The 12,379-nt window shown below is 34.7% G+C and overlaps 1 protein-coding gene across 1 annotated transcript in view; it reads right to left on the bottom strand.

Moving 5' to 3' along the window:
* Cdh9 (cadherin 9) overlaps positions 1-12,379 on the bottom strand; it is a 135,638-nt gene that overhangs the window by 4,787 nt on the left and 118,472 nt on the right. Inside the window, exons 8-11 of the mRNA XM_036207228.1 lie at positions 3,050-3,186; positions 2,464-2,585; positions 1,442-1,559; positions 905-1,156 (exon numbers count right to left, since the gene is read on the bottom strand). Coding sequence (XP_036063121.1) covers positions 905-1,156; positions 1,442-1,559; positions 2,464-2,585; positions 3,050-3,186 — 629 coding nt within the window. The remainder of the gene's footprint in view (positions 1-904; positions 1,157-1,441; positions 1,560-2,463; positions 2,586-3,049; positions 3,187-12,379) is intronic.

The raw sequence follows: 12,379 nt of genomic DNA, 5'->3' as shown, positions 1-12,379 counted from the left end.
GTTGGAGTGTGCTTAGATAAAATGTATTCTATCAGAAATATGATCTGATTTGAAAAGTACTGAGTGGGGCATCTGCAATTACCAATGACATTTCAAAAGCTTAGTGTGTGTGTGTGTGTGTGTGTGTGTGTGTGTGTGTATGTATCTTATCAGAGTTTTCCAAGGAAAGTATCTCAAAACTAAGAGATTAGAATAGAGACTTTTAAGGTAGAAATGTTTATGTGAATATACCAATAAATGCATTTTAGAAATTCCATTTGGGAGTTGGGGAGTCAGCTCAATGGATAACTAGCTTGCTTGACAAGAATGAGGCCATTAGTTCAGACTCCCAGCAGACACATACAATGCCAGATATGATGATAGGGTCTTGTAGTTCTGATAATAGGAGTTTGATGAGAAACCCAGATCCCTATTAACCAGCTAGTATAGTAAATCTGTGAGATCCAAGTTTTGTGAGATATCCAGTGTCAACAAACAAGGTGGAAAGCAATGGATAACGGTACCTGATATTGACCTCAGGGCTCCACACATGACTGTATGATTGTGTGTGTGACCTGTATAGAAGTGAGCATGGGCATGCCCCCAATAAGGAAAGGGTTGCACCTGTTTTTAAACTGTTGCCTAGTTGAACAGATTTGATAGGATCAAATAAATCACTCAATCAAGTCCCCAAATCTGTGGCCATATTGCCTTCATGCTATGATTGTAACCCTTGTGCTATTACATCTTTGTTTTACTGCTTTAGACAACTAGTTCTTTCTCCCACAAACAAATATGGGGGGTATACTTTATTCATTATGAATAATTTTGGTAAACTGTTAAATATGTACGATTTCATGCACAATGCCTGGGCAATGGAGAAGAAAACCTTGGAGCAAGGAAGATGGAAAGACATGTAGCTTACTGAGCAGGATGAGGACGCAAAGCAGGATCGCAATGAGAGCTCCTGTGCTCAGGCCAGCAGCGAGCATCAGGGCCTCTGCGTTGCAGGACTGCATGTTTCCTTGGTTATCACATGCACACACGCGGATAGTGAGTGTGCCAGTGCTGCTTTGAATAGGATAATCATTATCAAAGATTAAAACTGGCAGGAGGTATGTGTTCATTTTGGTGCGGCTGTACCCATCTTTTCGAGTTACGATTCCGGCTGTATTATCTGAAGAGGAAGAAAAAAACAAAAAGATTGTTAGAAAAAAAATTCTTCATACGCATTTCCCTCTCTCATTTCTCTCCTTTCCTCTGGTCTCTTCTCCCATTCTTCCTTTCTGTGGTTTACTGAGATATATTCTCATGTAGCCCAGGCTAGCCTCAAGCCCCTATCTAGAGAATATCCTTGAATTCCTTGATGATCCTGAGATCACTTCCAAAGTTCAGGGATGACAGAAGAAGCCTTGTTTCATGTTCATAATTGACACTTTACAGCTTTATAGATGTCTTTTACCTTTGTTGTCTACAATTGTGAAGTTTGGATTAAGAGGAAATTCTGGCACTGGCTCAAAGAAGAACTTGTGTCCTCGGGGAGGATCATCTTTGTCCATGACACTTATTGTTTGAATCAACTGAAATTGAAACATATTCATTAATTCAAACCTGGCAAAATAGAAACAAAGATTAGTTTATTTAAGGTATTTTTTAAATAGCTGTGATTTGCTGGCGTGATGCTGCTGTTTATATTTTTGATTTAACTAATAATTAGAAAACATATATAATTTTCAGAAAAACATGTCAAAGGTGTTTTATGGATCTATTGTTTTAATCTAATCTAAGATAACATTTAGTCAATAAGGAAAATTATCTCTGAAGTAAAGTTTATTGGGTACTTTAGTGAATCATTTTCTACTTCCTTGTAGGGATGGACTCAAATGTCCCACTTTAATGAAAATTGATTAATTCAATTAGTAATCTGTTTTGCCATTCTTCTAAAACCCTAATCTCTCACACTGTTTTATGTGTACTTGATTATGATCTTGTTTCCTCACTAAAAATTTAATTGTTTTCTTAAGGAAGAAAACAGACTGAGCCCCTCAAAAAGCAAAACTGGGTATTAAAATATATTAAAATTGAAATTTTACAATCACAGAAAAAAAATAGATTGAGCCATACTTGTCTGCACTACTAAATGTAGCAAAACATAAACAAGGAAGCAATTACAACTGGATATTAAAATAAAAACATTTAAAACATATTAATGTTTATTGAAAATACAAACTTAATCCATTAGTAAATATAACTCAATACCGGCCAAATTAAAACTCAGTGTGAGAGCATTTGGGCATGCTATAAATATATTTATTTTCTATATTCATGTTAATAACTGTTTTGGAAAGTATTAGTTTAAAAATCATTGTGAGTTCTTTGGTGAGTGTACATAAAACAAATATAATAACAGTACAACAAAATGTCATGCAAGCAAAGCATGCCTTACCAAGATGTGTTTATAAAGTTTATAATAACTTTACTTACCTGCCCAGATTTTGCATTTTCACAAACAAATGTTTCATAGTACATGGCAAATTCTGGAGCATGATCATTTATATCAAGAATTCTGATGAAGACAGGAATTTGGCTACTTTGTTTTGGGTTATCTGCAACGGAAACCTCATGTAAAGTTTCAATGCCATTTTTAAAGGAAGCTGTAAAGCCACACTCAGCATTAGTAACTTAGTGACTGATCAATTCCCTATATTCTCTAGCTCATTTGAATGGCTGTCAAATATCTCACCTTTATTACTTGGTCCAAAAATAAAACATAATAAAAAAGGAAAATATAACAGAGGATAAGAAAGTAAAATTGACAACTTCTACAAGCTCATGTATGATTTTTATGAGGCTTGATGCAATTCAAATCCATTACTACTTGTAAAATAAAAATAAAACATTTAAAATAAACTGTTTGTTACCTTTAAATAAAAATAAAGTACTAACATCCTCTGATACATTCTTTTCTTAGATATTGACAGTATTACAATAATTTCACACAAGACTCTATTTTTGTCATTTACTTACTACTTTGATGAAACATTCTTAGCTGGATATACCCCCAACTTACTTATCTCTGTGGCTGTAATTGTGATATTGTGCCAAGGGGATGATTCCCTGTCCAGGGGCTTCAGAGTGAAGATAGAGCCATTTTCTGAGTGAATACTGAAAACCCGGTCCATATCAGTATGCCGGTCAACAGAGTATCTGAGAGGAAAAAAGATCTGTAAATTCAGACCTCTCTGAAATTAACTACATTTTTTTCTCTATTTCCTAAAGTTATAGGAAATTCTCATATTGATATGACAAAAATGAGTTGTAAAATGATGTCACCTTTTCTGCATTTTTATCCCAGTGGGATCACTATGGAAACTGTTGGAGGCTCTGATTGTTCCATCATGACCACCATGTTTGTGAGTGTGTTTGGAGCCATTACTTACATTTATGGGTAGTTGTGAAAGCCTTAGGTAAATTATTAAGTGCTTTTTGATTGACTTATTTTATCATAACCCAGTATTAAATTTGTTATACAGTAAACAGTCATATTAAACATGATGGACAATAACAGTTAGTACATTAAAAATAGTTATAGTGTGGACAGAACAAGAAAGAATGAGAAAGAAGGAACCATGAAACCATCACTGAGTACACTGCTCATATTTCTACCTGTCTCCTTAAAGACACTTAAAAGAGCTTGTGTTCTGCTTATGTAGTACTATGTATTTTATTGTAGCTGTCTTTTGTTTGTTTTTCATTTTTGTTTTCTTGTTTGTGTGATTGTTTTCAGACAGGATTTCAAGTAGCAGACCAAGCAGGGCTACTCACTATTTAGCCCAGACCAACCTTTAATACCTGGTCTTGCTGCCTTCACCTTAACAATATTAGGATTCTTTTTGAGGCATATCTGTGTATACAGCCCAGATTGACATCCAACTTGAAGTTCGCCTATCTTATCCTCAGCAATCCTGGCACTGAAGTCTCAGACAGGCAACAGAGCAGTTGTTTGGGTATAATGCATGTGTGACCATGGATATTGCTATAGGAAGTATAAAATTGTACAGAAACTGGAAGGTAATTCAGTTCTTTTAAGAACTTTTTAAAACTTTATGTGCATGTATATTTAATGCACTGCATGCATGCTTGACAATTGTGGAGGCCCAAAGACGTGTCTGGATCCCTGGGTACAGGAGTTACTGAAAATTAAAAGCATCCAGGTTCATGCTGAGGCAGACCATGAAATTCCTATATTCCTAACTCTTACCTCCAAGTTCTAGAATTACAAGTGTACCTCTAGACTAGGAAATCCTCACTTCTCATGAATACATGGATCATCTCAGTCACCAATAATAGGACCTTTGAAGGACAGTGCATAGAATGATAGCATTATCTAAATTGGCTGTGTTAATTTTTTCCCAAATTTTCTGTGTCTCCCTTAATTTTATCAAGTGGTATTACAATAACTTGAAAGATAAAAACATTTCTGTGAGGAGAACTAAATCAAAATAATATAGCAATATATTGAATAAAGTGCAAATCACAACACTGACCTGCAAATTTGTCTCTTCCTTGGTGGGACAGGCCAATAGCTAGCCATTATCTGATTCTGTCAAAAAAGGTCTTGTAACTTTCTCGATTGCTTATAATGAAGGTCATAAAGAAAGAAAGAAACAACTTTTGTTCCCAATAGCTTCCCCTGGAGATTAATATAAGGGCTCTCTTGTGAAAGAAATTATAAAGGATAATTCTAATATTTAAAAAGTCACAAATCAACACACTTGTAGTTTATGGGGGATCAAAAGCAGTTCTGAGCACATGCCAGACCTCCATTTCAGATTAACCTTGAATGGCAATGCTTTTCAGGTTATGAATTCATGGAGGAGAATCATTTTGACAATTGAGAAATATGCTAGCTTTTTGTCATCAACAGTGCAAACTTTCTGGTCTATATCTAAACATTGCCCTCAGCAAAACGATGTCCCATGATTTATTAAAGTCCTGAGATAATATCTTTTACACAGCTTCCATGTTCTATTTTCAACACAGAATTGTTGAATTAATAATAACATTCTGAGTTACCAATTAAAAAGAAATACATTGAGTTATTGCAATTGAATAGGAAAAAAATGTGTTAAACACTTATCACAGAAGTCATTTCTGTATCCCTGAAATTGGTTTATAAAATCAATACTATTTTATTGACTTTCCCTCATTGAATTTTGAACAATTATCTGAAACAAACCACTGGTATAAACTTTTGTGGGGATGCTTCCTGCAGAGAAAGGTACCATATCTATGGGCGACATATAAAAATCAAGAAGTTCACAGGATAATTCACTTGCAGAATCTGAGCTCAAAATTTACATTTTTTACATTTTGTATTGTGTAATAAAACATTAAACACATTAAACTTCCTGTTTTTTTCCTAAGACACATCTAAATAGATACCCCAATCATACATAAAACAGCTAAGAGTTGTTTTATTGTGTTTAATTCTATGTCATTCTATCAATGACTAGGTCAGTATAGCCAGAATGTGAATTTACTTTCTTCTTCCTAAGATAATTTTTTTCAAGAAATATGTTTCTTACAGATATATTCAGTGAAAATTTTATTTTCATTGTTAAAATGGATGTTTACCATATAATGAAACTATAATTTCACAAGAAAATTATAAAAGCAATTTACAGAGATTAATAAGTTTAATTTCAGACTAGTATTATTATTTACAGATAGAGAGTATCTCCCTGCATCCCTGGCTACCCAAATACCTTCTATGTAGTCCAAAATGTCCTCATACCATGACAACCTACGTCTCAGGATTAAGGGTTTCACCACCATATCTGGATAGATTTTTTTTCACAGCACAGTAAAATGAAATCTGAGAAGTCCTCCATGTATTGATGTTCCCATGGATTCAGTACAGTTCAGGTTGGACCATGTATCCTTTATTGAAGCTTAACTCAATCCCTTGACAATAAATTTGTTTTGCTACTTACTTTTAATTGAAAGCAACTGAATTTCTTCTAAAAAATTATAAGCCACCTAATAATTTGAGAGATCCATAATAACAGAGGTGGTAACAGCTGTTAACTGTGGCAGTAAATTCATATGGAAGGTGGCATTTGTATTTCAGCTAATAGTTTTGATAAACAGATTTTCTGGGTGGTCGATGAAAAGTTTCCCTTTAGAATGTGTTTCTCATGCTGATTTTATCCTTTCTCTTTTTGGGGATTCAACCATACTTCTTCAATCCTTATTTACTTATTGCTGATTGATCTTCCCACTGTCATCAAATATTTAAAGATGGTCTCATTGCATTTTTCATTGTAATGGATTTTGCTGCCTTTTCATTGTATTTCCAGGTACAGCTTTATATGTTTGCAGGTTTGGTGATATAATGGATAGAACATCATAATTCTTGAGAATTTCAGTGAAACTACATCTCATCCCCTAACCCCAAACCTTAATTTGGAGAAGAACTGAAAACTTTGAAATATATCTGACATCATTCCGTAGAATGAAGAAAGGGTGGACTCTCACTTTACTGTCAATCCTTTAAACCAAAAATATCACTTTCAAATTGTATCCTCCTGACGTTACCATATTTAGGAAAGACATATGCAAATATTCAAAAATCATGAAGGTTCATGAATAATGTATTGAACATTTTATAATGCATTTTGATACAGAAAAATTTATGAACATATTCAGAGACTGGAAATCATGATTAACAATACAAATGTATTAATAATGAATTAATTGTTTAGAATGTAGCAGAAATCGATATTATTTATTGAAAACCAGCATTTAATAGAAAAGTAAAAATAACACCTCTAATGATTAGGTAGAGAATCACATATTTTTTTATTTACTATAAACATTATTTCCTCCAAAGCAGTGTTTCTCAACCTTAGTAATGCTGCAACCCTTTAATTCAGTTCTTCATGTTGTGGTGACCCCCAACTCTAAAAATATTTTCATTGCTACTTCATAATTGAAATTTTGCTACTATTAAAATATGTGTTTGGGTGGCCTTAGGTGACCCCTGTGAAAGAATGTTCCAAAAATCACATAAGGTACATGACCTACAGGTTGAGAACCTCCAATCAAAGCAAATTTTTACAACACAGAAAATAAGGAATAAAACCAAGCACAATTTTTCCAGCTTCTCTCAGGTAGATGGGAGGATTCAACTTATTGTACTTTTCTGATTGTTAATACCTAATTCAAACAATGTTCAAACCAAGAAATATATGTTAAAGTTTAAGAAATAAAGTATTTAAAGATGCCAATAAAAAGGAATAAATATGCTACTTGTGATATTTTTATGTGGGAATACCACTCAGTTGTCTGTGGTAGAGATCCTTCCTAGCATGACTATATCTCCTCAAGAGGAACAGTTCTCAAGGTCATCATAAAATGAATTCATTTTTATACAAAGGAATGCATAGTAGCTACATACGTTCCAAGAACAAGTTGTAATTTATAAAAGGCAAGTAAAATTTTGCTTAAGTATTTGGCTACACTCAGAGAAAGGTGAAAAAGAGGTGCTAAAAAAGAAACATTAAGCCCCCTTTTGGAATAACAGTGGTAATTTCATACTCCTGGTCATACAACAGTGGTTATAGACATTATCCTGGTCAAAGTGCAGAAAGTAGGTGGCAGTTGAATGGGGTTCAGTCCTAAGTGCAGTATCACTTTTCCTCTCCCAGTTGCTCAGAGAACATCAGTGAAGAAGGGTGGAAAGATTTAAGAGCAAAGACTGATACACAACTGTCTTTTGGACATGACCAGATCATAGCGCACATGAACTCACATCACAGCTGCTGTGGTTGTCTATGCAGAAGATCAACCCAAGAGACATTGCTGTATAAACTGGAGATGTAGTTCCAGAGCTATTGGAGTTGATGGCTTCTGAAGGAGGCAGAGTCAGCTGTGTTTAAGTGTGTGGTCCCTGGTAGGATGTTCTAGCGTGCATGAGTCTAAACAATGCTCAAACCTATGAACATCACTAATTGTACTTCTGGTTTACAAGGGAAAGATGAAGTTGTATGAGAACATGATGCTGACATTTGGGGACACACATACATACACACATACAAACACATATATGTGTAATGATAAAACAACATCTAATAATATCTGATAAAAATCAAGGACAAATTTTTTAGGATAAAAAGATGATCATGACTGTGGTGATGTTTTCACTTCTTAAAATATGATAATATTTAATAATTCAAAATCTTTCAAATTTGTCCACTTTATAATAGGTCAGTTATACTTCAAAGAAGCTGTTAAATACTAACAAATAAAAGTTTTTCTGGGTCTAGAAAGATGGCTCAGAAGTTAAGAGCACTGGCTATCTATCTTCCAGAGGACTCAGGTTCATTTTCTAGCATAGTGGCTCACAATGTCACTAATTCCAAATCCAGGGCATCCAACAACCTCTTCTGGCCTCTGTGGGCACCTTGTATACATGTGATCTACAGATGTGAACAAAAACACATGACCCACACACATAACATAAAAATATGTATTTTATTTTGTTATTATATGTCATATAATTATTATAATTAACACAGTTATAACCACCACTACATATTGTAATTATGTAATTTTAACATATTATAAACTGAGACTGTATAGAGAAAAAATCATTTTAAAAAATTTCTGGTTCAGAGCAAGAGTACAATAATATTAACTTATTATTCGGGAAAAGAGACAAAAGCATTTTAATTGACTGGAATGTCATGAAACCTGAACAACACAACTAACAGAACATGAACTTTGTTGGGTATGCCTAACTTACTGATAAGGTGCGGAAGTTTCTTCTGAAAGGAATTTTGAAATAAAAGAGTGCAATGAGATTTCTGATTTAAATAAACACATCCAAGTCTCAGGAAGTGGCTGGGGTCTCAGGCGGATGGGAATGGCAGCAGGGCGTGTAGATTGCAGAGCCTGCTGCCAAGTGGTCTTGGTGTAAGGGGAGCCTTCCCACAGGAGCCCTGCCTGCTGGACGGCCAACGGGGGCCAAGTTGGGCAGGTGTTCAAGGGGAATGGCTGGGGTCCAGGGATGGGTCTAAGGGGCAGGTCTCACTGGGTATGAACACAGTCACCTCTTGTGGCAACTGGCCAGTTTCCAGCATGGAAATGGAGTAGATAAATAAGGACATGAGATAATTTTCGGATGTGATCTCATTAAAAATCAGTAAAGTTCAAAGGGACCAACAATAAGATGATTCATAACATTCTAATGGAGAATAATCTTTTTAAAAGTTATATTATCCTTCATTATACTTAATAAGTATAAGATCTGCACCATAAAGAGTGGGCACAATAAAATGTAAGGAGAAAGACATAACAAAAATTGACTTTTAGTTTCAGAAGTTGACAAAAGCTATCCAGAGGAAAAAGATCTTAAGCATTTGAAGACACCATTATGAGAATACCATCCTTAAAAACAGTGGATACTGACAAGTTTAAAAACTACAAGAAAATGGCATGCTAAAAACTGAAGAAAAGGGAAAATGTGATCCATCTGAAGCAAATTATGTTTACTTTTTCTATACAGTAAAACAAAAATGGGTAACTATATATTTTACCATTTCAAAAAATAAAGGAGCTTTAAACTTATTTTTAGTTTTCAACAAATTTCCACTCAATAGAGCCATGTCCCAAGACATATAATCACTTGAATAAAATAAAGATCATCTTACTTTATTATTTCTTTCTTTGCTCTTTGGTATTATAATACAATCACATAATGCGAAGGAAGAAAATTCCTTTCTTCCCTTCAAAACATCCCACACATCCCTACTAGTTCTCATTCCAATTCATGGCTTCTTTTCCATTAATTGTTGTTGCATATATGTGTTTATATACATACATTTTTCTCTAAACATTTCACTGTTTGTACATGATGCTGTTAGAACGTTTACATTGATCACAGTGAAACAGCCCTTCATGTTATGTAAGAATTTTTGCTTTAAAGCCTACAGGTGTATAGACTGCATATTTAGGTGATACATATTTTCACAGTAAAATAATCTGTGATATGTTCTGTGTCATGCATTTCTCAAAAACAGAAAGATCCCTTTTCTTTCCAATTAATCTAAAATTGGTTGATAACTTACATAACTGATAATACAAACTAATCAAAAATAGAAGAAAATAATCACAACAAATGCTGATGATGATGTGGGAAATAAAGTCCTTATCAAATTGCAGGTGGGAAAATGGCCAGTACAACCTTTATGGAAGCCAACATGGAGGTTCCTAAAAATAAAATTTAAGTAGGCACTGGAGAAATGGCTCATCAGCTAAGAGTGCATGCTAATTTTGCAGAGGGCCCAGATTTATTTCACAGGACAAAAGTTAAAGGGCTTATAAATGCTTATTCTTCTAGTTCTAAGGGATCTTCTGACTTCACAGGGCATATCAAACATGAGTGCATACACAAACATAGGCACATACATATGTGTCATTAAAAGTAATGAAAAAATCCTTATAAAGATTATAAAAATTCATATAAAGAACCAAATAAAATAGAACTATCATAGGACCCATTATTCCTGGGTGTATACTCAAATTATTCTTAGTCAACATACACAAAGATCCTTTCCCATTCACGTTTATGTTGGCACTACTAATAATAGGCAGAATATGAAACCAGTGTAGATGACTATAAATAGATAAAAGGACAGTGAAGATGTGGTACACATAAAACATAGAATTTTATGCTGCTATCAAGTTTTATGCTGCTCAATACATTTGCACAGAAATGGATTCACCTAAAAGACATTATGTTGAGCAAAAATATTACAGACTCAAAATGACAATCACTTCATGTGTTCTTTCTTATGTGAGATGTAAATAAAAAAGAATGTGTGTGTGTGTGTGTGTGTGTGTGTGTGTGTGTGTGTGTGTGTGTGTTTATATTGTGTGTATTTATATAGACATATTTGTGGGTCACAAGACTGTAAAGGAGTTCATATAGATGCTGACTTCCTTTTGCCAGTGTCTGTCAGAGTCGTTCCAGAATAGGACAAAAGTTGTCTACTTCTGTGTGGTGCCTGCATAACATGCAGAACCATCAGTAAACTGAGCCTTAGTCTTTGCTTCCTCAGTCAACCAATCATGGGTCATACCTCATGAGGCTATAGGTGCATGCATGGCAAGCATGGGACATATTTGAGACTCTATCAGGTCCTCTGAGTATATGTTACAGTTGATATCTTGGTGTTCTTGTGGGACTCTCAAAAGTGAGATTGGGTGTATCTCTGACTCCTTTGCCTGATTTAATTGCACTTTCCACATTAGAATGCTTTGCCCACTATCAATATAAGGGCTTTTGTCTTGTCTTATTGTATCTTGTTTTATCCTGTTTGGCTGTAGTCTATTGGAGGCCTCATCTCTTTTGAAGAGGAAATGGAGGGGGAGTGGATCTAGGAAAGAGAAAAGGTGTGGGGTGGTGGAGCTAGGAGAAAGAGAAGGAGAGAAAAATGTGGCCAGAAAAGATGGTACAAGACAAGAATCTATTAAAAAGAAAGAAAGAAAGAAAAATATACTTTCACATATGGTTAAATTAGTTATCAATACTCTGATATGCATATGTATTACCAACTCCAGAGTGTTGCTATTTCCTGTTCATTTGGTCAGCCAGCATTATCTCATCATTATAGTTGGTCACTGTGATATTTTATGGAAGGGACATATTATCAAGATTGCTTCAAACTAAGTTATGAGACATGGTAAAATAGTTAATATATCCTTGGGATAAAACTGTAAAGGCATATTGCTGGTCTTAGCAACTGAAAGAGAATTGCTTCTGGTGGTCTTTATGGCCAGGAGCAGAGAGAAAAGCATTTGCTAAATCAATAGCTATATATCATATACCAGAAGATGTGTTAATCTGCTCAAGTTACAACACCACTTCTGGTACAGTACCTACATATATTGAAGTCAGTACTTGATTGGTATTTTTATAGTTAGTTGTCATTCTTCATGATCAATCTGTCTACTGCCTTGGCCAGACAGGAGAGTAAAAAGAGGATATAGTGAGAACTACCACCCTGCATCTTCTGAGCCCTTGATGGGCACACTGATTTCTGCTGTACCTCCAGGGATGTGGTTGTTTTTGATTCACTATTTTTTCTGGCAGGGTAACTCAAAAGGCTTTCATTTAGCCTTTCCAAATAGAATATCCCTCAGTTCACAAGACAGCAGCCAATATTGGAATTCTGCCAACTCCTAAATAGATCTGTACACTTCAGGACTGGGGAAATAGCCACAGTATTTGGTTAGAAAGCCATCACATCTACTGTGAATCAGATGTCACACAAAACTCCATTAATTACATTAACTCTAAAAGACCCTATTTTAAATGGGTCTCCAGGAATCA

This window comes from Onychomys torridus, chromosome 15 (genome assembly GCF_903995425.1).
Source record: "Onychomys torridus chromosome 15, mOncTor1.1, whole genome shotgun sequence".
Classification (NCBI taxonomy): Eukaryota; Metazoa; Chordata; class Mammalia; order Rodentia; family Cricetidae; genus Onychomys; species Onychomys torridus.
This window is presented reverse-complemented; position numbering and strand designations above follow the sequence as displayed.